Raw genomic sequence first — 25,222 nt, forward strand, 5'->3', positions numbered from 1 at the left:
ACAAACACAAAGAACAACCAAGGCACAAGTCTGTCATGAACTGGAAGCTATGAACCAATGTCACGGTTTTATGTTGTCATAGACTGTCATAGAGTGTCTGCCATCGAAGAATCGGCACATGCACAAAGAAAAAGCCTAATGGAGGAAAGTTTTATGGCCAGATAATATGTTAGGAGTAGTAAAGATGTTAGGAGGAGTAAATGTGAACACCAACAACTGTACCAACCTTTATAAACATGGGGATGGTAGCAATGTGCACTGGGACCAAAAAGGATGGAATACTGAAGAAGGATGACTACCACAGAATTATTTAGCATAACTTCAAACATTCAGCTGGATGGAAATTCAAAAATCTACGGAAGCCCAATATTGCCATGACATTCATGTTTATCTTGATTGTACGTAAACTTAAGATCACAACTGTATGAAGTATAACCTACTCATGTGGATTTTTTAGAAACTGTAGAATCTCTCTTCCGCTTAGTTTTTTTTTTTAGCATCTGTTCAGTTGAGTAAGAAACCTGTAAGATTGTTCTCTAGAATTTGCAAGTTAATTATCTTAACCTACTTACCTAGGCCTACTCCAGCACTTGATTAGACTCATCTTGTAAAATGATTATATAGATCTAATTCAAACTAAGGTGTCCCTTCTTTATAATAATTAGAATACTGAAAGTATGTGTGGCTGTGTGTCTTGTAGAGGCAAGTCTCCCTGATGACTTTGGAGATGATAGGACTTGCAATTGTGATTTTATGCAAGACCTGTCTCCTACACTGAAGGCCACCATAAGGGCAATCTGGTAGGAAACAGTATGAGCACTACACAGTATGACATTACACCATTTTAACACAGCTTCCAGACTTAGTCTTTCAATCTGAAATCACATGAAATTATTTGATGGACTTAATAATGAACTAATAAAATATTAATTTGATATCTTAAACAGGTACTGAATTTGGCACATTTAGTTTGAATGAAAATATAATGCTTGTGGGGCTGTATTGTTCGTCTCACATCTTACAAAAGCTCTAAGTGAAAATACTTATTATAGTTAAATTCTTTAGCAAGAATTTCACAGTAAAATACAAAATAACTGTTTGCAAACATTTGTTTAATTGCAAACAATTGTTCAAGAAACAATTTCCAGTCATAACGCTGTTTCACTTGTTTGTTTCAGCGTCATGCGTTTCCTGGTGTCAAAGAGGAGGTTTAAAGAGAGCTTGCGACCCTATGATGTGATGGATGTGATTGAGCAGTATTCAGCAGGCCATCTGGACATGCTCTCCCGCATCAAGAACTTGCAGTCCAGGCAAGATCTCCACCCATCCACTGCTGCACTGCCTTCCTCTGTGCTACATCAACCATGTTACTACACTTGTCAACTGGGTTTACTTCCTGTTGTGCTGTCAATTACACATGCTCTATTTGAACAGAACACTTCCCTTTCTTAACTTCCTGTTGTAAGTTCTGTAACTGGACACAATGCCCTCTGGTGGTTACCTGCTGTTAACATCATGTCACAGCTATCAGTTAAACACTCCAAAGAGAAAATATTGGCTCAAGACTAAGTCATTCCCATGACACATTCAGTCATCTCTGAAGGGATCAAAGTTTCACTTTTCCCCAATGTTTGCTTTTATTTTTCTCTCACATTCCAAAGTTCTGATGTGAGTTAAAATTTCACAGTCATGTCTTCCCTCAAATAAGATCCATATATGTTGTGAAATCAAATCACTGTTCCACACATATAAAATATATTCCAACAGCAAATAGCCATTGCCCGAGTGTCACAACAGATGTATGTATGGAATATATTCTCACTTATTTGTCCTTGGTTCTCAGTGGAGGACTGGGATTGGTATCCATTGGTGTTGCTTCATGATGCTTTGCCCCATGTCTTCTCTATGTACTTTGCCAGGATAGATTTGATTGTGAGCCCCCCACCCCCTTCGACCCCTCGCCATAAGAAGTACGTAATCAAAAGACACAAAACAGTTGACCAAAACTAAATGGGTCTGTTATTGAACAGCATTGCAGCCTACAGCATAATCCAGCTATTTTCTTTGTCATTTACCACAAGTTTGTACGTTTGGTTATCTTTGATGATCAGTTATCACCATACTGCAGTTCGCCATTCATCTAATGTTAAAGATTCGCTGCAAAAATTAGTTTAAATGCTGTCCAATAATTCTGTATACTCTGCAACAGAGCTGTACCCTGACCAGTGGGGGTCTAATAAATTTGTGCATGCCATTTTTGCATTTAAAAAGAATGCCATCTGAAAAAAAGCCAATCATTTCCCAGTAAAAGCAGTGAAGCATGAAGCATCATAAGGCATGGTACCAGGTAATACTTTAGACCATTCATTGGTTGTTCCCAATTTGTTGGGGTTTTTGTTTTTGTTTTTGTTTTTTTTACACAAAAGTGTGTAAAAGGCCATTTTAATTTTTTGTGTCACATGGTCACGTGTGTGTGACCATACCTTGCATCACCACCTGAATGAGTGGCTTAGTGTTCTGTCATTCCCCTGCTTTGTTATGGTTTCATGTTGCATGGGGCAGTACCCTTTAGGGTACTGTGGGAGACCTAGAGAACTCATAGTGCATGATGTTAACGAACACCTTGGTGCCATATTGCATGTTCAGATTTTATTTAGGGAAAAACAGAAATAATGAAACTGCCTAGATACTACCGTTGGCTTCCATGTGTTAGTTTGTAACATTTACGTCATGCATCATGTCCAGAACCTTTCTCTGTTGTTAATGTAACTCCACTGTATTTTCTGTGGCACATAAATCAGTGCTGGATGAGTTAGATACACTGCACTGGCTCTGTATGGAAGAGATTGTTTCCTGAATTGTCAGGGTAGACCAGATAGTGGGGAAGGGAGCCTCAACAGGAGACAAGGACAAACCCAAGAGTGAAACCGAGCAGTCAGATGATCCCAGTATGATGGGACGCTTGGTCAAGATGGAGAAACAGGTGAGGGACCTTTTATTAATTAAAGGTGTCAAGTTGTGGAAACCCCCTGTGTTCATTTTAATGTATTGTTCTTATTACTTACTTATAACTTTTTAATCTTATGTATTTATATTTATTTGTACTTATTGCAATGTTATACAGTTTTTACTGGTAAGAACACACACACAGTACATATGACTGCTTATTCAGCCCACAGCAGCTTCCTTATCCTTGTGAGTGTCTTTACTGCAGACAGTCTGCTAAACATTTACTAAAGCAGAGGATGTGAGGAGAACTGATTAAATGTTGTACTGATCCTGGCTAAAGCATACACATTGCTGCATTCTAAAGGATCCAGATCCAAAGAAGAGACTGAAGTTTATTTTTTACTGTGTCCCTGAGGATTTTAGTCTGAACCCTACTGTTTGTTCCATATTTCAGCCCCACGCTTTTTGATGCAAAATACAGGGCAGCCAGTTACAGTAAAGCTAATGTAGATGCATGAGTCCTAAAGGCACAGAAATAAATACAGCTTTCATTAATCTAAGCAACAAACAGAAGTCAGAAAATGCTCATGTAAAAAGTAATTGGGGCCATTTAATTGAGCAGATTTTCTATCTTTTTTTCACGTGATATCAGTGACACTTCATTGGGTCATTTTCTAAATATGACTGCAATGAAAGTGCTCAGAATTTCGTTTGGCCCACAGGTGGGAGCGATGGACCGCAAACTGGACTTCCTGGTGAACATATATACCACTCGTTTAGGCATCCCACGATCTGAAACAGAGGCCATTCTGGGCTTTAAAATGCCTGAGCCGGCACCACCTTACCACAGCCCAGAGGACAAGAGTGAGAAAGCAAAGGACGAGAATGAAGAGAAGAAGAGCAGGAATGGTTTGGCTCAGGAGCCTGGTCCAGGCAGTGTTGCTGCTGATGGTCAGCAGCAGAGTGATCTGCCTTTGAACGTGCCGCTGTGGAACAGCAGTCGAGGGGTGTCGCCAGTGGGCACAGATGACCCCTCTTTGTACCGCATCCCACCCCCACCGGTCCATGATAATGGGGAGAACGGGCGGCAGCGTAGGTCCCGGCGGTCCAGGGCTCAGGCTGGCATGGAGAGTGACACATCCCTTTCCATACCCTCAGTGGACCATGAGGAGCTGGAGCGCTCCTTCAGCGGCTTCAGCATCTCCCAGGCCAGAGAATTGGATTACTTACCTCCAGCCAGTCTTGTTCTGTTTGGGGCAGGCGGGAGAGGGGCCAAGTCCCCCAGCGTCAGGCCGTACCTGGCCGAAGGAGAGTCAGATACAGACTCTGACCTTTACACACCTGGCGGCCCTTCTCCTCTGTCTTTTACTGGGGAGACAGTGGCCTTTGGAGACCGGGGCTGGCCAGGACTCAAGTAGACTTAAATAAGAACCGTTAGATCCTCATAGATGTTTATAACAGGAAACAGTGTAAACATGGATCTACTGATCAGAACTTTGGAATCATCATTCACATATTTGGAACAATCACTTTTTTCAATAATGTAAAATCAAAAAAGGATTTTGTTAAATTTTTGTTCATTTTATAAAATTACAAACAGAGCTATGTAAGTTTTCTTTACCATTTCAATTATTAATATGAAAAACATTTCATTCTGTAACTACAATACTATTATTTAACAATTACAATGAAACTAGTCTAAGGAACTGAGGTGTGGAGCCATTTATTGTCTCATAGGGGTAACAGCTGCCTAAATAGTGAAAGAGCCTCTGAGGATGCCTTCTGATATGTAATGTATATTACAGTGATTCCAAACTTTTGAACAGTAGTATATGTGGTCATTACTGTCAATAACAGAATGCAGGAAGTGGCGTAGTCAGTGGACACTCGTGTTTGGCATGATCATATGATGGTGGTAGTACTTAATACTGGGAGAGTAATTACATACATTGGAGCTTCCCAATTTAGGGTGGCCATCTTTGCACGCTGAAAAAGTGGAGTCTGTGAGTATGCAGGTACTGGCATGAATCCCCTACACTTAAAGTGGAGTGAATCACTTGTTTGTATTCTTTAGAATAGTTACCAGCGCTTATACAATATTAAAAGCACCTTACTTAGCTTATGATTGTACATACAAAAGGATTGTGTGCTTGCTACACCTCTTTAGACCTCTTTCGGTTGCCCATTCCCTTTTATTGCTTTTGTTTGTTAAAGGACTGTTAACAATGATCACAAATGAGGGTAAGGCACAGATTTGTGTGAGATATTTAATATGAACTCAATTGCCTTTTTAAGACATTACCCCAACCAAAGATTTAGAGAGAGAGCACTTGAAAACTTTAGCATGCCTTACACAAACACATTTTTCACATATGATTGCTGCTTGTCATTTATTTTTAGTGGTACATTTAAGGGGCAAGACACAATCATTTAGTACTCATTAACAACATCCTAACGAGTCAGTAGTCATCACCAGTCACTAAATTTGTCTTTTTATGCTAATATGGCACATTCATTCAAACGAGTCTATTTGTGTTTCATTGTCGCAAATGCTGCAAGCCTATTTTGAGCCTGCTTATTAGAAACAAACAGCTTGTGTTGCAAACAAAACCTCTGCAAGCAAAATCATCATTGCTTGTTTAATTCTATGCATCATTCTCTGAAGAAGGCAAAGCACTGACCCATAGAGAAGGATTAAGCAGAATTTACCGAATGTGAGAAAATCTTCACATGCGATGCATTTTAGGTGAACAGAAATGGTAGCAGCGTGCAGCCAGTCTCTGTACTTCACACTTAAGTAACAACAAGGTGCCTCAGAATATTAAGTCCCTCCTGATTACACTAACTGCATGGCATGTTTAGAGGAATTGGATTTAACTGATGATGGTAAAACAAGATTATGTACCTGTAGAGAAGAAAGAAAAGTCATAAAAACATCCTGGCTTTCAAGAAGATTGTTTTCCTTCATGCAAACACTGATGATGAACCATAGTCACATAAAGCAAGTACATTATGGTGAGACCAAACCTTTTTTCACCATTAAAAAAAGACTGTTTTATAGCATGTGAGAAGGTTGTAATCTGCAAGGAAATAAAATTGGCTTAATCTCAACTGACTCATCAGCTGTCTGTTTTATAAGGATCACTATGTCACTGAGATATAAAAGCTTTTCTCTTTGCAGAAGGAAAATCAGAGAACATACCATGCCCCTTTTCCTACATTTACACCTACACCAAAAGGCAGGAATGTCTTATTTCAAGTAGGATATTGATTCTTCCAGCCTACTTTGTTTTTTCAGAGCACAGGCAGGAACATTAAGGTGTTGATTCAGTGAATCCAGTCCAGATTGTCTGTTGCCCACCAGAATGACACCATGCCAATCACTGTCACCAGGCCCAGTGCTAAAACTGACTTCAGCCCAGCAAGACACTGCAATGAACCAGAGAAAGAGAAGCATTAGAACAGTCAGTACATGTGAAATAATGATATACAAATCAGGATTTCTCTAGTTAACAGCCCATCAAGTTAAAGTCTATTTAAAATACTAAGAATATGCAAGATCAAGTTTTGCCCTGGAGTTGCTGAGCTAATGTAGCTAATGAAGACTTTAAGGAGGTTTATAGCAAATAGTTTTGAATAATGTAAAGTCTATGCTAACTGTTCACTTGCCTTAAATAGGGTGACACATCCTCTCTTTCTCACCAATCTTTCTCAATCTCACCCATTGATTTGCTCTACTTAGTTTCTCTGGTTCATCATACAATCTGAGCTTGCTGTAAATATTAGTTAGGAAAGTGTAACTTGCGATTAAAATAAAAAAACATTACCCAAATGGCCGTAATATGGTGATTTATGCTATTCAAATAACTTCTGCTGGGAGCATTCTCTGCTATACTGCTTTTAGCTTATTCAAATGTTTTTAGGCAGCTTTACCTATAAATGTACACTATGGTAGCATGCTTTGATTTCTGAATTGTGTAAAATGTCTGGGATTTCTCCCTGATTTTACGTCATGCTAGCGCCACTATTGGTCTACCTCTAGCTGCAGCTACATGCAGCCATTGGTCAAACTGCTTCCCACCACAGTCAATCGACCTAAAAAAAAAACTGAACGTAAATGTAAATAAAGTTTGACTTTAACTGATTTTTTAATGAATGTGCTTATTTTTGAAGTTGAAATGAGAGGAGGTGATTTATGTATGAATGTTCATGTTCAATGTTCTACAAAATACTCGATGCCCCCAGCCACAACATCTTAAACACAGCAGACACCAGTGTGTCCACAGTGTCCTATTTTTTAAAAACCAAAATATGGTCACCCCACTTTAAAAAACCCTTGAAGAACCATTTCTGTTGCTTGAAGATGGGCATGCAGTTTGCATGGAGCTAATTGGTGGCTAAAAGCTTCCTTTACTGGTTAGCTACATTAGCCTTGTAACTTCATTGCAAAACCATGTCATTGCTAATGGACTACATTTAAGATAACAAATTTATTGCTAACTAAATCTATCATCCTGGACAACCTGGCAAATGTATTCATAGGCATCGTTTTATGTTATGGGGTAGCTGAGAGTTTTAGACATGCTAGTTTTAGACATAGATGGTGCAACAGTGACAGAACCCCAAGAGGACTGCATTGACTTACCTTGCTACTTGTAGGGCGTGCATTCGGAGCTGGGCCCACATGTTGCTGCTCCTTTGGTCTAATCTTTGGCTTCTCAGGAAGGAAAAGCTTCTCCTGCGTTTCGTCATCTGACTCACTGTGGTACTGTAACATACACAGTAGTCTAAACCTCTGGTACTATGCTAGAGTTACTGCATATTACTCTTTGACTAGATACTGTATGTTATTGCTCTCACCTCAGGCTTCACTGCACTTATAGGTGTGTCTGGGACCTTGTCCAGTTCTGGGTCACTGCTATGAGGATAGAGGTGTGGTGAGTGTGGAATAAGCAACCACTAGATAACCAAACAAATAGGAATAATAGTAATCTGAGATGCTTACCTGTCAGAATCCTCTTCATATTCAGAAGATCCACGATCCAAGCAAAAGGTGACCTTATGATTCCTCTCTGTGTGAGTAGAAGGGGGGGGGGGGGGGGGACTACTGAGATTACTCAAAACTGAGCGGTATACCAAAGTGTTGGTTACTTTAAATTAAGTGATTGGTGAAATATGGAGAACTGCTGCACTTACCTGATTTGTCTTCTGTGTCAACCTGGTCACCATAGAATTTGTTAAACGCATCAATTCTTGTCTTCTCCTGCTCCCAGTCCCGCTCCTTCTCTTCCACATCTTCATCACTGTCTAACTCCTCCACGTCTTCTGTGCCCTCTTGATTTTTTCCTTCATCTAAATTTATACCAACAGACTCCTCACCTGGCAAGCTCCAGTCATCTAGAAGCAGGTTGCCTTCATTCATCATTACATCTAAGGACCACAGTCCCTCAGGGATTAAGGTGTTGGTTTCTCTTACACTGTTTAAACGTTCTGAAGGGGACTGGTCTTCTTCTTTGATGGATGGGTCTAGTTGGGCAGATTCTAATGTTGAGCAGAACTCAGTGGATTGTTCATCAGGTTCTTCATGGCAGTATTCTTCATATAAGATAGCACTCTCATTTAGGTAGTCTCTGTCTAGCTCAAGGTAGCTACTATCTCCGTCCTCTGTATCTATCCCGATGTAATCAATTTCATGATCAGCCCTCCCCAAGTCATGCTGTATGTCTCTTTTCCATTCCTCTTCATGCCGCACAGATGAGGAGAAGCTAGTTTCCTCTTGACTTGTGCTGTGGTCGCTACTGATGTCACTGTCATAGTCTGGTTGGTCATTACTGTTGTTTGTATCCCTTTCATCTCCAATGCCCTGATAATCGGTTTCTTCCTCTATGCTGCTATCATTTGTTAGAGAGTCTTGAGGGTCATCCTCATCAGCCTTCTCTTCCTGGAAGGATGCATCTATATCTGTTTTTTCTGATATCGTCTGATCGTCTTCCAGTTCCTTAATCTCATCACTGTCAGCTGCAGTAAAATCCTTTGGTCTGACTTCCTGTTGCATGTCGTCTTTTTCTACACAGGACAAATTCTTCATCTCATTTGTTGAGTAATCATTGCCAAAACTGCTGTCTGTGAGTGTGGACGGCTGGTCCCTAGCACTTTTAGCATGCTCTTCACCTTCACTTTGGAACAAATCTGATGGATAATCTGCCAGGCTTTCCTTAACCCCTTCTTGGTCCTCCTCAGTAAACTCCCTAAGATCATCTCCGTCACTGTACCCTACAGGCGTACTTGGCTTCATGGCAATAAAAAGCTTGTCCATGTTGCCTTCAGAGTCACACTGAGGTGTTTGCTCTCCTATGTTGTAGTCGCACGGCTCTTCTTCATCTGACCCTGATGACTTTTCTTCTGGTGTCTGATTCTCATTAAACACTAGGACTGATGATATTAGCTGATGATCCTCGCTCTCCATTGCTTGATTCTCAGCAGACCCGAAGGAAAGTTTAATGGTTTCCTCCTGACTGAGATCATGTTCTTCTTCTGAGACACCAGCAACATCACCAACTAATTCATGCATAGAAACATCACTTTCTTCATCACTGTGCATGCATTCTTCCTCGACCATGCCCTCAACACATAGCTGCTTTTCTTTTTGCGCTTCAGATGTAACCTGATCATCATAGTTCATTTCTTGAGGTGGACAATTTGCAGATTCTGCTTCAACACGGGGTGAATTACTGAATGCATTACTTAGCTCCTCACTGCTATCACTACTGCCATCAGTATCAGCATCTTCATTCTCTTCGGATTTGTAAACGTTAGTAATTGTCTGGACGGAATCTTGGTCAGATGTTGTCCAGAGTTCGCTGGCATCTTTCAGATCAATATCTGCATCCATGGTTGGCTTTGTTTGAGGCGCATTAGCACCCTCATCGAACTGTAGATGCTCAAAGTCTAAATCAACTTCTGAAGAAGGCACAGGAATGCACATAAGTACTTAGGTAAAATAGTCAGCGTAGGTAAAAACGTCACAAGAAAACCAGACAAGGGTAAAGGCTTCTTCAAGAACTATTATCTTACCTGAGAATGCATCCTTCAGCATATCAGCAAAGTTTTGTTCCATCTTTGTTAAGAACTGCAGGTGGTGTCAAAAAAGGCTTTTTAGTTCCATTTGAGGATAATAAAAAGAAACGACAAGCAGGTGTTTGATGAGTGAAAAAAAGAGCGCGTACGATGCTTACCTCTTTGTTTCACAGTGACTTCCTGCCAAAATCAGACCATGAAAAAGTTTCCTCCTTACCTCTTATGAAAATTTTAACAGAATGAAACACCCATGGAAGGAAAGGCTGTAGACTTCAGAAAATATCAGAAAATTAAAATTGTTTTATCCATTTCGGATAAAAATCAGCCAAATGTTTTGTTTTTGTTGCCCCAGTAACAGTGTGTCTGAACTGTGGTTTCAAACACATGCACACACACGCACACACACATACACACACAGTCCCCCGAAAAGGTACATCCTCTTCTAGTACCAGAAACAAGTTTATTTACATGCGGCTACAAAGCCTGTCTGCATACGCATTAGGCCCCTCAGCTCTAAACCAGCCAGCAGTTTGTTATGTGAATGTATTTAGTAATCTGCTGCCCGTTTTGACCTAGCAGCGCTGAAACTCACCTTTATTAAACGAAATGATGATACCATAAATTGACTATTTTATTTTTATTTAAAATGGATATAATATAATAAAGTGGAAAAATAGCACACTGGACACTGAAGTGTAGTTTTGCAGTTTGTTGTCCTGTCAAAGCTCATGGCGAAGAAGGTAGTGATGGCTTGGCTTCAGCTCAACCTCTACTGGATAATGGTCACTGACTTCCAAAGCCTAAGCAAACAAAAACCAACAACATGTGTGTCCCACTGTAGTGATCAGTTCCCTCAATGTGTATTGTTTGCTTAATAAGGATACCTCTTGTTCCGTTAAACCAAACTCCCTTTTGAAATTGAAAGGTTGAGCAGACTCCGGCACAATCCCAGAAAAAAGTTCTTTGCCATGTACAATTATCCTGTAGTAAAACAAGAGGAATATTGGGATGAGTTCAGGAGTGGTGGATGAGGTGTAGTGGTAACCATCCAGCATCCTGACCTCACGTAGAAGGTGGAGGTGTAGTATTTAATGCGGACCTGTCATAAGCACAGTGCGTTTTGTCCCGGACTGTAGTGTCCTGTTCATCCATAATTAGCCAGTGGAACTTTGGGTCGTTCCTCAGCCTGAGGTTCTTCAAGCCCTTAATGGTCACGTATCCACAGTCAGCATTCAGATCTCCCAAAAGCATTACATTCTAGATAGGGAAAACACAGTACACACATTCTTTTGAAATCTGAAAAGAGAAATGGAAGAAGGAAGTATTTTTGAATGATGAAGTGACTGACCTCTGTTTTCCACTTCTTTTTGACAGACTGGAAGACTCCAAATAGTTCCTCCATCTCTTTCATGGCTTTCGTAGGACATGTGTGATGACCAATCATGACAAAGTTTTTCACAACTATAAGAGGAAGGTAGTAAAGTTACACATGCTTACACTAGATACACTAAATATCTAAATCTCAAAGTGGTATAATATACACTATTTTAAACCAAAATGTCTACATTTTTTTTGTAAATAAAAGGCTTTGATGTAGGCCTATTATGTAAACATTGTAAACAATACAAGTTTCACTTTTCACCTCCCAGTCCATGCAGTCCATATATGGAAAATAAGCTGCAGAAATTGTGTTTTAAACAAAAAACAATTGATGTATTGTGACAAAAAATATAAAATTTCTATAGATCCACCCAGGTTACAGAAAATCAGATTTTATCAGTAATCTGATCAACATGTTTACATGCACTTGAGCAATCAGATAATGGCACACTCCCAGAGTTCTGCTTTGCAACCAGCCAACAATCTCACAGACCATAAGACTTGCCATAATATACACATACATAATCTAGAAGATGAGGAATACTTAAATCCTTCATTTTCTGTCATTTTGTTGATTTCAGCGTCTATCCTAAAGTGTTTTGTCGCCGGCTCATGGATGCTGTGGTAAACGGTGCTTGCTTATTTACAGTACCATGGCCTGTTTTCACGTATGCATAGACTGCGAAATCCTAGAGAACCCCTGGTTAAAGAGTATAAATGCACTGAGAAATCTGATCACTGATCTAAAATCCAGTGTACAGGTATGAACAGGGTACAATGCATCTCGAAGACACACTGTAATCCAGTTACTTAAACCACATTTCAAGGTGGTCAGAGGTGCTTATGTCATTTTTCTTGTAGTGTGCATGTCAAGGCGCCCCTATGTGTCCCCAACAGCAAAGCATTGCCCACATCAACCACGTCACTGCCAGTGATGAATAACCACGAGACCACATCGTCCACCTTCCACACGAGTTAGCTGAGCACGCTAAAATAACAAACTTAGGTATGCAGGCGATACCCGTGGCTGGTGCAACAGCTACAAGAAACTAGGTGCCTCATCTCAATGAAGGAATGAATTATTCATGTGCTCCATGCCTCTCCTCCAAAGTAACTGTAGTGAGAAATCCAATCACAAGCGATCACAAGAGATGCATTTAAAATGCCAGGTGTGAACAGCTAGACGCTTTGGCAGTCCTTTATGATCGGATCACCCATTGCAGTTCCCTTTCTTCTGATAATGTAGGATAAACATTTTAACTGACTAAAACATAAGGCGTTAACAGCATTAGGAGGAGCTTGAATTTTTCAGCCTCAAAGTAGTGCAGATTCTTTTCTAGAGGCCTAATAAAAAGATGGAAAGGAATGGAAGGAAATGCTACTTTTGTACTGGGCCTACTGTGGTTGCTTCCTGTGGCTTAGTTTCATGAGCATCAGCTGTTTTTTCATATATATAGAGTGCTCTGGTCTATTAATGAACAAGCACATAGGAAAGACCATAAGTTTAGGTGTGAACGCACCCTTACTGTACAAAAGGATGTTTGGTAAGCTATGGTTCTATTTGAGGACATTATGTGATTATGTAATATGCATTATGTAAATATGCAAATAATATACATAATAAGTAATATGTAAATTCATGTAATATTTAGAAGAAGGCACCTTGAAAAAAAAATCTCTTGCACTTACGAGTGGTGGGTGAGTGGATGCGTATGATGAAGGGCTCTCTGGAGAAAACTTGTGTGTCATTAGACTCTTGCTGGTTCAGTTCCGGATAATAGAATTGATCTTGCACCTGCAGCATGTCTTTCCTGAGGCCACAGCACAGTCACAGTTTCGAGTTTGATAAAACTTGCTATGTAAATGAGCCATTTAGTGCACTGTAGTGCCATTTAGTCATCATTAGCCCTTGACAAATTTCAAATTACCTGTAAATGTACACATACTGCTCTTTGTACGTTTTCTTTCCCAGTCGCTTGCTCTCTAAATGAGAGTATGCCAGAGATTTGTCAAACCTAGGGGGAGGAGTGGACATAACCTGAAAAGGATACCAGGCTCAACATGGGAAATGTATGTAGAAACAACACACAGTAGCACTTGTACCTGCTCAGGGTCTTCAGCAGCGCAGGGACGGCTTTGCCTTTGGAGTCTCGCACCTCCTGAATCAAACTCAGGTCGCAGCGGGAAATGATCTGAAAACAGTCATCATTTCATTTAATGGATGCTTGAATGCTACAAGTAACAGCCTTAGTGGACATGTGGAGAGAAATGTGTCTCAAGATGTGTCACAAGAAGACGCTTGTGCCTTTTAAACATATTATTGACCTCTTAAACTGCAAGCCTCCATATTTAGTGCCACTATTCTCATAACTGTTTTTATATACACTGTTAAAAATGTAAAGGCAGACCGACCTTGTATGTTGAAGGTGGTAGTAACTTCAGGCTCCTGCTGATGGCTTTAAATACCGAGCTGTAAATACTAGCAGGATGACAGGATCCATAGATTGAGAAGAGGTGCTACACAGTGCAGTAAATATCTTGTTGGATGTGTAGAGAAAGGGTCGCAAAGCAGATGTTAATGATTGGCAAAAAGGCGTGATTGTGTTGGAACGTGCTAAAAGTCATAGCGTAAAAGAAGGAGCTGAATTTGCAGGCGTACCAAAGCGTAGAGTCATACAGGTCTACCAGCAGGGGCAGAAATCCCAGGCTACGGGAAATTCTCATCGGACTGGGGCCGCCAGTCAGTTTCACAGCTTGTAAATAAAGATGCAGTTCCCTGAAGAGTGTTCTTTCAGAAGTTAATGGTGAAGGACCTGCGTTGACTAGAAGCAACTCTTACCTGGAAGTGAAGCAATTTACATTTACAAGCTGTTAAACCCGCTTGCCCATCAGTCTTGTCTTTCAGCCACAATGCCTGTGGATGTCTGTCACTGCTGGTAGAGCCATATGACAATATGCTTCGACACACCTGAAGATTCAGCTACTTCCTTTACACCATAGTCTTTGGCATGTCCAAATGCGATCCCTACTTTTTACCAATCAATAACATCTTCTCAATCTGTGAATCCCATCACACCCCCCACACATAACCATAACCATAGCCCAATTGTCCTTGTGCAGTGCAATTTTTTTGTCTGTGATCTCTGTTTGGTCATCAATACATACTGAAAACATTTTGTGAGATTTTTAGATTGTTTATTTCTATGTGTAAGCACTTACCCCATCACATTGATATCCCCAGCATGGGGGGTGGCGTTTGATAATAGAGCGCTGAGCCCTTGCTGGGGTTTGAACTTATGATCTCCTCACACTTGATGAGCAGACAGTTGTACCGCTGTGCCACATTAGAGCTGTATGTCAATGTTTATTAATATATGTATATTAATATAAATGTTTATTAATATAGCTGCATGGTTTAAGTGGTGTTAAACTCTATTCTACCCTCACACACACACACACAGTCACAGTCTTACAATTTAGGCCGACGTGAAGCCCCTCCAGCTAAAACATTCTAACCCGGTTTGTCAACCCCCAAAATATCACTCTATGTTACGATTGTAAAACTTGATACAGTATTGCAAAACTTTGTAGTCAAAACTTTCCACATTTGCCACAGCCTCTTTTCACTGATCCGGGTATTTGGTTATAATTGTATGCATTTAGGTTGGAAAGCTCATCAGCATAGACTTGTCCTGCTTATGTTATGTTTGCATCAATTTACGAGACTAGTTACTGAATAATGCATGATACTGACAGAACTATTGATCGTAGTTACTGAATAATAGGTCTTCAGATTAATAACTGAACAATAAATCTTATTACCATGTCCATCAAATCTATTTTTACCTTGACCAAAATCCCCATAACTTTTTTGTTGTTGGATTTTGCTTCTCCAAAGCTCTGGACATTAAAAGCACAGATCTTCAGGGAAAGTGCTGTTGATAACAGACAAATTCCCAAAAAACACCTCAGCAAAACAGCAGGCCTCATTTTCCACAGCACCTAAAAGTACACAAAAAATCCTTAACCATATTGACCAGGGATGTATTGAGTACAATATGTACTGTAGTTATAGCAAAGTAATTAGCGCTGGTCTCTAGCTTGGTCTGCCGCTTATGTAAAAGCAACTAAGAGCTTTGTAACCACTGTAACCACTGTATTACAGCACTGTTGAGTTGTACTGTTGCACTTCCAGGTTTACGTTATGCTGTTATTAAACAGAAGAGCTATTTCCACAAATGTAGTTACAGGCTATGATGGCCATGTTGGCATATAAGGCAAATTCATAACTCACCCTAAGTGACTGGTCTCCATAAGTGACTGGTATTGTAATGGCTGTCCAGTTTACTCCATGTCTTTAATGGGCTCTGGTTGTCTTTAGATCACACAGGAAATATGGTGAAAGGCAGAAAGGCCTGTGGGAGGGGCAATGTGTGTGTATGTGCCTTTTAAAATGAGCTGTGTCAGTGGTCCACCACTGTGCAGGTCAATCTGGAAGGCCAAAGAGAGTGACCTGCAGTGACACAATGGCCATTCAGCACTATCAGGTGCATATTGTCTCTTTTACTGAATGAGATGATTCAGTTAAGTTCATACCTTTGAAATCTCTTTAAAAATCCCCAAAAACAATAAATGGAGATGGCATTTATATACGTTAAATTATTCAAATTATTCTATACACATTAATTATTACATATACTGACAACGTAGAACTATATATGTCGTCAATACCACACGTATATGGATGTACACATTAAAATGGAACGATGACATTTTGATAATGGGTTTATTATCATGTCAAACACTTTTAGGTGGAGCAGACATAGAAACCTTGGTGTACAAAAAAAAATAACATATGTAAAAAAAACAAAGTTGTAAAAGGTAAGCATAGAGAGTAAACTTCATTATGTAGGAGGTATAACTTCAGAAACTCACTGTTCTAAAACATATGTTTTGTTTTGTTGCTAGTCTGATGTACAATACTTGTTACTGATAGGCCTATATCGAAATAAATAAATGACATTATTTATGACAATAAATATGGGCCAAACCGACTGTAAAGGCACTTGTGGATGTAATAATGTCTCCCTATGTTAATCACGGTGGCTGTCAGATGGGTCTGAAACAGACTGAATGTTGTGCAGAGGCTGCTTGCATTAGATAGTCTTCCACTCTCTCCTCCACGAAAGAGTAAAAGTCCCACAGCTGATCCCTGATGGGGGGATGGTAGATCCAGACAGCAGCCATTACAGCAACCAGCATCAGCAATAAGAACAGAGTCAGACAGATAAAGGTGCCACAGCAGCGTCTCTGTGAGTGGAGGGAGAAATGCATTGTCATTGATCGAGCAAAGTACACACATGCTGCATCTGTCAGGTAATATAAATAATACCTTGACCTCTCGCCCTCTCTTAAAATGAAACACTGTGTATGGAGTAAAGTATTGGGAGACCTGCTCATTTGTTAAGAGTAATAAAAAGGGGTTCATCCTGCTTTCGTTGGATTAACTGTCTCTACTGTCAAGGCAAGGCTTTCTAGAGTTTACTAGAAGATTTTGGAGCACTGCTGTAAGGATTTGAGTGTCAGGATTTTGAATGATCACCACCCCATCTCATCCCCAACTTCCCAGCTCATTCCAAAAGTACTGGATGGAGCATCATCATTCCAGAGAACACAGTTCCACTGCTCCGCAGCTCAATGCTTTATACCCTTTTAGCCCACCTGACATTGACATGGGTTCCATATGTGCATGTTTATCTGCTCCAGAGAGTCCTATTCTGTTGGCAGCACTTCTCCACAGGGACTAAACAAGCTGTGTGTGTGCATTTGCACATCTATGTCAGCAATGGGTGCAACTTAAAATAGCTGAATGCATTCGTTAAAAGGGGTGTCCACAAACATTTGGAATGAACGAATGCTTTTTTTTAGTTTAGTCGCTATATATGGAGGGAATGGGCCAGAGAACAAACACCAAAGTTTTGAAACTTTGACAATGTTTATATTAAATCAAACTACTATCGTGGTATGTGTATGATGTGGGCTCTCTAAGCAGTTAAATCAAAATAGTTTTCTTGAAATAATCTCAAACCGTGATGTAAAGTGTAAAGAGATGCACTGAATTTATTTAAGATTTAATTAAAATGTTTACATTTTACACAATTAACTAAATATTTTACATCTCTAAGATTTTGTCATTTAGTTGTTGTGTTGATGTAATATACTTTATTAATGTGGAGGACATACTTGAATTAAATTCTAATGAATATAAAGTATATTTATTTCTGTTCAAAAACAACTGTTTATCTCAGCTGTATGTTCTTTTTTTATTTCCCCCTGTCACTTACACTTCTGATACAAGGGAGGACAATCACATGCCTCCTTCGATACACATGAAGTCAGCCACCGCCTCTTTATAAACTAGGCAGCCAACAAATTCAAAGGAAATCGCTGGATACCCAGCTCTGATACATCAGCCAGCAGATGCCTGTGCCAGCCAGCATCACAATGGGAGTGATGAGAAGAGAGAGCGCCATCTACCCACCCAGAGAGAGTATGGCCAATTCTTACCTTGGTTCTTCTACTGCTCTTCTGAGCTGTTAGTGTGTTCAGTTCTTCTCGAAACTGGGCCAGACGACTCTGGTAACTATAACACTCCTGCTCCAGGGCTTCCAGCTCAGCCTTCAGCTCCATGCACTGCCATGGCAACCAGGTTACAAAGACAACAGGCCTGTCACTGAGTGTCATTTTAAGTTGGTGAACTGACTCACAGCACCATAATGAGCACCAGAATAGATTCCTCAACTAAACAAGCCTGTCAATGGTTTGGACACATCTAGTCATTAGAGGTAGCATGTCAGTATGGATGGTGTGGATGGTGTCAGGCTGACTTCAGCAGAAAATGCTGTATCGGATGTTGGGAAAACGTAGAATTTTTAGCCAAAAGATGTTCAGTTAGATGTCCAAACTTTTGTTCATACTGTTACCAAACATTAATTTGAAATAATGCATTAGAATATACAGTGGAGTGTGTAAGACGGGTTTACAGTTATGTTATATACACACACAAGCCTTTATAAGGGCCTTCCATACCTCTTTCTCCTTTAAGCTGAGTCTTAGTTCAGCCTGACGAAGCTGTTCACCTAAGCTGTTATCTGTCCTGAGAAGCTGGTCCAACACTTGTCCCTGCTTGTGCCCTTCTGTGATATTATTCCATGATCCATGACTGTGCTCTGTGAAGATTAACCAAAACCACAAACAAATATAGTTCCATATTTCACTGGTTTGAAAAATTATATTTGAATACATAGTATGCATCTAAATTCAAAAGAACCAGGCCAAAAGCAGGCAATGCTTTCTGTATTGTGAAGTGCAGAACTGAAGTGACTTGAATTCATTAAGACATAAATCCACTCAAACTGTACCTGCAAGTTCCTCTAGTTGTTCTCTCAGAATCTGGTTATCCTCCTCTAGAAGAGAAATATTGGAGTGTAACTTAAGCCCATTCTGCTGCAGGGTCTCACACTGCACCCTCAATGACTCCTCCTGCTGTCTGGAACGCTGCACATCAAGAACAAAAGACACATGTTTGATTTGCATCCTTTACCTCTGTGGTCTAGGGTAGTATTACACTGTGACAAGTACAGCTCCATAGTCAAACGTGGCTGAATGTCAGGTTAGTAACACTGGGTAAAAGTTTACTGTGAAAGGTTATTGTTTATCCTCACACTACCTTCTGTGTTGTCTTAAGTACATTTAGGACCAAATTCCATTCCATTTCATTAAACCCTGTGCAAAGCTAGACTGCAAGTAATACACCTGCTAAAATACACATATACATAATACATAATATACAATATACAAAAGCAGAAATACAAATTCACAAATAGTAGGCCAATTGTCAAACGTCCAAGGCCTCATCAATTTCTGTAATGGTGCTTGATCCCTGTAATTGCTGATTAGAATTCATCTCGCCTGTAACTCACCTCCAGCTGGTTCTGTAGCTGAAGAAGCTGTTCAGTACACTGGTCCTGACTGTTTCTCAGCAGGCTGGAACTTTGCCTTAGCTCCTCACACAGCTTCTGCCACCGCAATGACTCTTCTTGTGCTGCCTGGAGTGCCTCCTGGTGGTCAGGAGAGATTGCAAGTTGACAAAACTATCCACAGATTATAAATTCCTAGTTCTCAAGAAACCTACAAGTAAAAAAAAAATTCTTAATGACTTGCCTGGTTAAATTAAAAGTTAAATAAAAAAAATATGTGTCCAGTGACCAGCATAGTGATGATATGCACTGAAGTCATTCAAAGATGCATTATGTGCCTAGTAGTTTGATATTGTGTCTGTATTAGTTCTATGAAACTGCATGGCAACAGCACTGCTTTTAACCAGGGACTTACTTGCAGGGACTGCATCTTGCTCTGGGCCTCAGTCTTTTCCTCTGTGGCTCTCTGAATGGCTTCCAAGGCCTTCTGCTCATACTCCTCCCTCTGCTTCTCCATTTGTAGCACCACCTTTTTCACTCCATCCTGGGGAACCCTCTGAGGGAGTTATGATAAGCACAAGCAGAGTCAGGACAACACAAAACCGTTTTTAGATGACCACTGGATATGCTATGTTTTGACCCTGAAAATACTTAATGTCAGTCTGTTTTGTCGTCTATTTCTGTATTTAAGTTTCTGAGCTTTTAACCTGACCTTCTAAACACTATAGCCCTCCTGTTTCTACTAACTTAATCTGAAGTTCTTACCTTCATGCAGAGCTGCAGCTGAGCCTCCAGTGCTTTGATCTTGCTTTTCAGCACATCTTCATCACAGCGAGTCTGTGGGAGGAAAAGGAAATGTGGTGTGACACAGACATGGGTAGAGCGGAAGCAGTTTCCTCTGAAAGCCAGTGTGAAAGCAGTCAAGCATATTTCTTTAGCTTTATCACAGCACGATGGTACAGGAGATTAAATAAATGAATGAACAGATAACTAGTCCATGTAGAGATATCCTGAAACCAAAAACTTCAGCAGTGATTATAAAAACCTACTGTCTGTTGACATTTAATGAAAAATGTCAAATATCTGACGTTGTAACAAATTATGGTGGTTACAATTCTAATCGTTTGTGCCAGCACCACACAAGGACTGTGGTCTAAAGAGAAAAACATACATGCAGAGAAAGTCAGCAAAACACATATGCAGAGAAAAACAGCAAAACACAAAGTGTGTCATGCCTTGTCCGCCTAAAGCTCACACTCTTTCCGGAGTGAGTGAGTGTCTTTCTCTTTTTTCTGCCTAAACAGCAAACAGCAGCCGGATACTTGCAACCACAGACCCGCCCCTAAGCCCATTTATATTTATGACACAAACCAGGAAAGATGGCAAAATGCTGTAACTAGATTCTAGTGCAAGTGAAAAGATGTTAGACCTCAGATATGTTGAAAAGCTACTTCAACTTTTTAGGTGAAAATTTTCAGTTTGACATTCCTGTGTTTGTTAACTGAAAGTAATGATGCAGTATCATCTGTATTTTGTGGGTTCTCCCTTGTTTGTTTTCCTTTGGACAATATCATTAGATATATATGTAATATGTGTATATTATTTATTAGCACAGAGCTTCCAGTGGCTGCTGACATTTATCTGGCTGTAATTTACAACAGTGGTGACCAACCTTACTCCTGTCTTCCAACAGACTTCAGCTCAAACCCTACTCAACCTGATTTGGATTAGAGGTGATGCAGGATAGTAAATCTTAAAAAAAAGGGTTGGTTACCACAGATTCAGAATGACATGCTTTTTTTCAAACTGAGCTCAGTGAAACACAAATCATACTAGACCCTTGCTGCTTTTACTCAAATCATAAAAATTATATATATATATATATATATATATATATATATATATATTATAAAAACTAACTCTCTAAAAACTATTTTAGAAATTTGAAATTATTATTTGTATATTTTAGATATGTTATTTGTATAACATGGAATGTATGCAAACATTTAAAATCTATTTACGTTTTGATAAGCTTGTTTTTCTATTCTGTTTTTGTATTTCATTAGCATTCCTGTTTCATTATAGATAATAATTTTATTTGCTGTATGTGTGTGGAATAGATTTAATGGATATAATAATTGTATTTAAGTCAATTATTGAGAACATGGTTCCTTTTAGAGAACTGCATTTAAAATATAGATCATCATAGATTCATAATAGGTTCATAAATCAATATTTACTCTTAAATAATAAACGAAGAAATTCTAAATGGAAACACATTTCAAACTGGAGACATTGCGACTAAATTTAATGTTGATTACTGAAGTGAATCAGAAGTGAAGTAATGTTGATTACTGAAGTGAAGCAATACAGTGAAGTCACATTTTCAATGAGAAACTTGGCAAAAAGTATTTGAAAAAAGTGGACGATGTATGTGACAAACCAGTGTGAGAAACATCAGCTAAACGTACCTTCCACAGTAACTCAGTGGAGCGCAGTAATGTTGAGGCACTCCTCTGTAGGGCGGATAGCTTCTTTTTCAGTGCCTCCTCTCTGCACAATGCCTCCTGTACAATCAGAGAAAAACATAATATCATCTTATCTTCACCACACTAAGTCTTCTGTCATACTCTAGAACCAGAACACAGCTACAGTCACTGTTCACCAAGAAGTAGCCCAAATTTAGTTAGTTTTAACACCTACACTATAAGGACAAAAGTATTGGGACACCTGCTCATTCATCGTTTCTTCCAAAATCAGGTATTTTGCTTTTGTTGAAGCAACTGTCTCTACTGTCCAGGGAAGGCTTTCTACTAGATTCTGGAGCATTGCTGTGAGAATTTGATAGCACTTAGTGACAAAAGTATTAGTGAGATCAGGATGTTGGATGATCACCACCTCACCTCATCCCCAACTCCCCAACTCATCCTAAAAGTATTGAATGGAGCATTATCATTCCAGAGGACATAGTTCCACTGCTCCACAGCTCAATGCTGGCGGGGGGCTTTATACACCCTAGCCCGAGTCTGGTATTAGTGCCCATATGATGCCAACAGGTTCATTTATCTATCTGCTCCAGGAAGTCCAAGTCTATTGTCAATACTTCTCTATAAGCACTAGACAAGCTGTGTATGTGCATTTGGACATCTGTGTCAGCAATGGGGGCAACGTGTTTCAAATAGAATTTTTGAATTTCTTAGGACAGTGATGTAATGCTACAAAATGACCAAAATGCAAAATAACAATAATGCATATTTTACATGTACATATACTCACCTCCAAATAGTCTGCTAACTGGCGAACATCCTGCAAGTGAGAACAACACATGCTGAATAGAACGAAAAGGAATGTGTGCAGCTGTAACACAGATAAAGGCAACAGCACAAATAAACTAGTACTTGCTTATGTCTAAGCAGTTGTTGTTTAATAATTATTAGCTCAGCACATTTATTCAGTCTGCAGCCTAAACTGCGAGCACTGACAACATCATAGCGGACCCTTACCGCCTCTTTGACAGCGGCGATGCCCGACCTGCGAGAAAAGAACAAGCAAAGTCACTAAGCTGGTACTGGAAAGACTGACACAGAATATATTCATAGCACTGTGGGTGAGGGCTACTCACTCTGTCTGCACACTAGCAGTGTATAGTGTCCTCTGGATGTTTGTGAGTTGAGTAATGTCTTTGAGAAGAGCTGTAGAAACCAAAACACACAAGGTGAGTAATCATGTGGTAGAAATGTAAAAAGTCCTAAATTAGGAGGTCTGCTTACCTCGTTCTTTCTTTGCCTTCCCTCTCTGCCGGAGTGAATCGAGGACACCTGCAACACCCTGTGGTTTCAGTCCTGGGCTGTTCTCGTCATTCATTGGAGCAGCATACGCAGACTATAGGGTGTAGATATTGCATGCCATTGTAATTGTGTGTATGTATCACATGCAAAGATTCATAAGAGGAGCCCTATACTTTAAAGTAAAGGTTTCCTGAAAAATTACATTCACACAACTTTCTCCTTACCTTAAATAGAGTCAATCAGCCAACACATGTAGAGCATTTAACGTTTGCCCTCCCTTTTTAAGTTTTGCATTGGAGCTATGAGGCTAATGCTGCTAACAGGTCATAGAAGCCTATAGTCACCCAAAATCTCTTCAGGTATCACAGACATTCAATATATTGCTCCTGTAGCTACAGTTTAAAACTAAAAAGGCAAGCTTTGAATACTAAACTGTCTAGAAGAGAAAACTGTGTAAATGTCCATTTTTCAGCAAATTACAGTAGGATAATAACAGTGTTATTAATGTATTCAAGGTTATAGTTCTTTGATCAAATCCCTCAAAGTCATAAACCAAGTGAGAAATGACGGTAAGACATTTGTTTACTCTTAATCACCTGCTTAATGGAGTTGGTGCTTCGACATGCTGTGAAATGCCGGCTGGATGACGCGGACGTTTGCGTCATATACTCCTCCTCACGTAAAAAATTGCGCCTTGTTCGTGTAGATAACAGCGCGCTAAAGCCACAGTCAGCTGGTCTTCTCTTTGAAAACTCCTGCTGCCTTTTGCGGTGCAATTCATTTTTAACCCATCTGGTATCCAGGTCTCTGGTTGGACTTCTGCAAGTGGTCAAATTGTTTCTGTCCCAAAGCTTTCTGTGCCTTACAGCACGCTCTTCCAGCTTTTGCTCATAGTCAATAGGCTGAAACTGATGGCATGTGTTGCCATCATGAGTGGCCATTGTGTTTTCTCTGATGGAGTCTGATATTTTGCCTTATGCTTCGGGGTGGATGGATGCAGTTGAAAGCAGTCAGTCCCTCTCAGCCTTATGCCCCGAATTTTACAGGTGTGGCCTATTCCTGTGATTTAAAACAACACACAGTTATTGATCAATGATAGGTGTGCAGATTGCCCATAATTGGCAATGCTACCTGCATTAATGAAGACTGAATTTACCATGAGATTAGCAAAGGTGGTCTGTGTCCAATCATTGACCTATATGGTCATTCTGGTTGAACAGCAGGTGGTTGCTGATTCTCCTACAGCTGCAAACACAGAACAGAAACTTTCAAGCTTGATCGGATATGCAGATCAACTCAACTCAATTCAATGTGAATACATCCAGACAGTAATGGCAATGGTAATTGACAACAGTGGTGTTAAAAATAAAATATTAATAAATACAGGGCTTTTTAATGGAGTGCCACTCCTCACACCCATTCATTCTCAAGAGGTCAGAACAATTTAGAATATGTAGCCTTTAAATATGCTACTCAAGTCCAGTTTCTCATTTCAGAGAATGCATCAACTTCTCAGGCAACAAAGCAGATATCCTGCATCTGCCCACGCTCAACCGTTAGCACTGAAAATTGACATCAGGTAGTTAGGGACACAAGCAGAAAAGAAAGCAAACTGAAACAGTTCCTGTAAGAAACCTGTAACGTCATAACCTTTAAACAAAAATACCTGTGTTCATGGGAGTCCTGGAAGACAAACTACCCTCCGAAAAGAGCCTGTGAAAACACTGCAGCTAAAAAAAAGCAGGGATGACAGTGAGTTCAAGCCACGCACAGCGATCTACTTCTTCAGCCTTGCTAGTATTACAGGAAGTAAGAGGAACCACACAGCTTGCATGAGCTGCTCTATCTCTGTAGCCACCCGTAGTGAAACTTGTGCTGCAGACGCATGGGCCTTTAGATTAGAAATGGCTGGTGCCTTCACATAGCACTGGCTGCTCAGATGAACTGGTGGTGCTGGGGAGGGGTGGCATGTCAGGGTGGGAGTGATCTTAACCTGAGAAGTCCTTTGGTTTGTCTTTGTGTTTTAATGGCATGGCTTTAGGTAGCAGG

General features: G+C 40.0%; 4 protein-coding genes across 9 annotated transcripts in view; 1 reads left to right on the forward strand and 3 right to left on the reverse strand.

Annotated features, from left to right (window-relative positions):
• Positions 1 to 6,060, forward strand: part of kcnq2a (potassium voltage-gated channel, KQT-like subfamily, member 2a) — a 41,076-nt gene extending 35,016 nt beyond the window's left edge. For 2 of the 3 annotated variants that reach the window (XM_072681749.1, XM_072681750.1), the window contains exons 14-15: positions 701 to 800; positions 1,179 to 2,946. In XM_072681749.1, coding sequence (XP_072537850.1) covers positions 701 to 800; positions 1,179 to 1,452 — 374 coding nt within the window. In that variant the 3' untranslated portion in view covers positions 1,453 to 2,946. Of the gene's footprint in view, positions 1 to 700; positions 801 to 1,178; positions 2,984 to 3,671 lie in introns of those variants that run through there. The other variant, XM_072681752.1, reaches the window with a different exon arrangement.
• On the reverse strand, positions 5,203 to 10,619 carry LOC140557369 (uncharacterized). 4 transcript variants are annotated; one of them, XM_072681743.1, is made up of 7 exons: positions 10,185 to 10,618; positions 10,024 to 10,078; positions 8,146 to 9,906; positions 7,955 to 8,021; positions 7,810 to 7,867; positions 7,595 to 7,717; positions 5,203 to 6,378 (listed from the first exon to the last, which is right to left on the reverse strand). In XM_072681743.1, exons 2-7 carry the CDS (start codon positions 10,064 to 10,066, stop codon positions 6,277 to 6,279), a joined length of 2,154 nt encoding a protein of 717 aa, XP_072537844.1. In that variant the 5' UTR covers positions 10,067 to 10,078; positions 10,185 to 10,618; the 3' UTR covers positions 5,203 to 6,276. The 4 variants fall into 4 exon arrangements, with proteins under 4 accessions (XP_072537844.1, XP_072537843.1, XP_072537845.1 ...); XM_072681742.1 differs by having other exon boundaries at positions 8,146 to 9,909; positions 10,185 to 10,617; XM_072681744.1 differs by having other exon boundaries at positions 7,810 to 7,864; positions 8,146 to 9,909; positions 10,024 to 10,619.
• A 36-nt stretch (positions 10,620 to 10,655) lies between these two features.
• Positions 10,656 to 15,784, reverse strand: dnase1l1l (deoxyribonuclease I-like 1-like). The gene is made up of 9 exons (XM_072681755.1): positions 15,701 to 15,784; positions 15,253 to 15,408; positions 13,510 to 13,598; positions 13,335 to 13,421; positions 13,096 to 13,217; positions 11,375 to 11,487; positions 11,126 to 11,283; positions 10,911 to 11,007; positions 10,656 to 10,826 (listed from the first exon to the last, which is right to left on the reverse strand). The coding sequence occupies exons 2-9, from the start codon at positions 15,394 to 15,396 to the stop codon at positions 10,746 to 10,748; spliced, it is 891 nt and encodes a 296-aa protein (XP_072537856.1). The 5' UTR covers positions 15,397 to 15,408; positions 15,701 to 15,784; the 3' UTR covers positions 10,656 to 10,745.
• A 412-nt stretch (positions 15,785 to 16,196) lies between these two features.
• traf3ip3 (TRAF3 interacting protein 3) lies at positions 16,197 to 25,006 on the reverse strand. Its single transcript, XM_072681754.1, has 15 exons — positions 24,840 to 25,006; positions 24,330 to 24,418; positions 23,770 to 24,232; positions 23,156 to 23,267; positions 23,008 to 23,077; positions 22,889 to 22,916; positions 22,662 to 22,691; positions 21,857 to 21,952; positions 20,151 to 20,222; positions 19,801 to 19,941; positions 19,389 to 19,526; positions 18,828 to 18,963; positions 18,496 to 18,635; positions 17,974 to 18,099; positions 16,197 to 16,716 (listed from the first exon to the last, which is right to left on the reverse strand). Exons 3-15 carry the CDS (start codon positions 24,112 to 24,114, stop codon positions 16,516 to 16,518), a joined length of 1,635 nt encoding a protein of 544 aa, XP_072537855.1. The 5' UTR covers positions 24,115 to 24,232; positions 24,330 to 24,418; positions 24,840 to 25,006; the 3' UTR covers positions 16,197 to 16,515.
• Between the last annotated feature and the right edge of the window lie 216 nt (positions 25,007 to 25,222).

The sequence above is a fragment of the Salminus brasiliensis genome, chromosome 6 (assembly GCF_030463535.1).
Source record: "Salminus brasiliensis chromosome 6, fSalBra1.hap2, whole genome shotgun sequence".
In the NCBI taxonomy this organism is placed as follows: domain Eukaryota; kingdom Metazoa; phylum Chordata; class Actinopteri; order Characiformes; family Bryconidae; genus Salminus; species Salminus brasiliensis.

Excerpts from the sequence above, each read along its gene's own strand:
- dnase1l1l (XM_072681755.1), bottom strand. The coding sequence starts at position 15,396 with ATGAGGCCTGCTGTTTTGCTGAGGTGTTTTTTGGGAATTTGTCTGTTA. Across the intron at positions 13,599-15,252 it reads TTATGGGGATTTTGGTCAAG|ATCATTTCCCGCTGCGACCT; the intron begins GTAAAAATAGAT and ends GACTGTTTTCAG. Across the intron at positions 10,827-10,910 it reads TTGGTTTAACGGAACAAGAG|GCTTTGGAAGTCAGTGACCA; the intron begins GTATCCTTATTA and ends TTGTTTGCTTAG.
- traf3ip3 (XM_072681754.1), bottom strand. The coding sequence starts at position 24,114 with ATGGCCACTCATGATGGCAACACATGCCATCAGTTTCAGCCTATTGAC. Across the intron at positions 23,268-23,769 it reads GCACCAACTCCATTAAGCAG|TCTGCGTATGCTGCTCCAAT; the intron begins GTGATTAAGAGT and ends TACACCCTATAG. Across the intron at positions 21,953-22,661 it reads AGTTAGCAGACTATTTGGAG|GAGGCATTGTGCAGAGAGGA; the intron begins GTGAGTATATGT and ends CTGATTGTACAG.
- LOC140557369 (XM_072681742.1), bottom strand. The coding sequence starts at position 10,066 with ATGGAACAAAACTTTGCTGATATGCTGAAGGATGCATTCTCAG. Across the intron at positions 9,910-10,023 it reads GCTGAAGGATGCATTCTCAG|AAGTTGATTTAGACTTTGAG; the intron begins GTAAGATAATAG and ends TGCCTTCTTCAG. Across the intron at positions 7,718-7,809 it reads TAAGTGCAGTGAAGCCTGAG|TACCACAGTGAGTCAGATGA; the intron begins GTGAGAGCAATA and ends TGTATGTTACAG.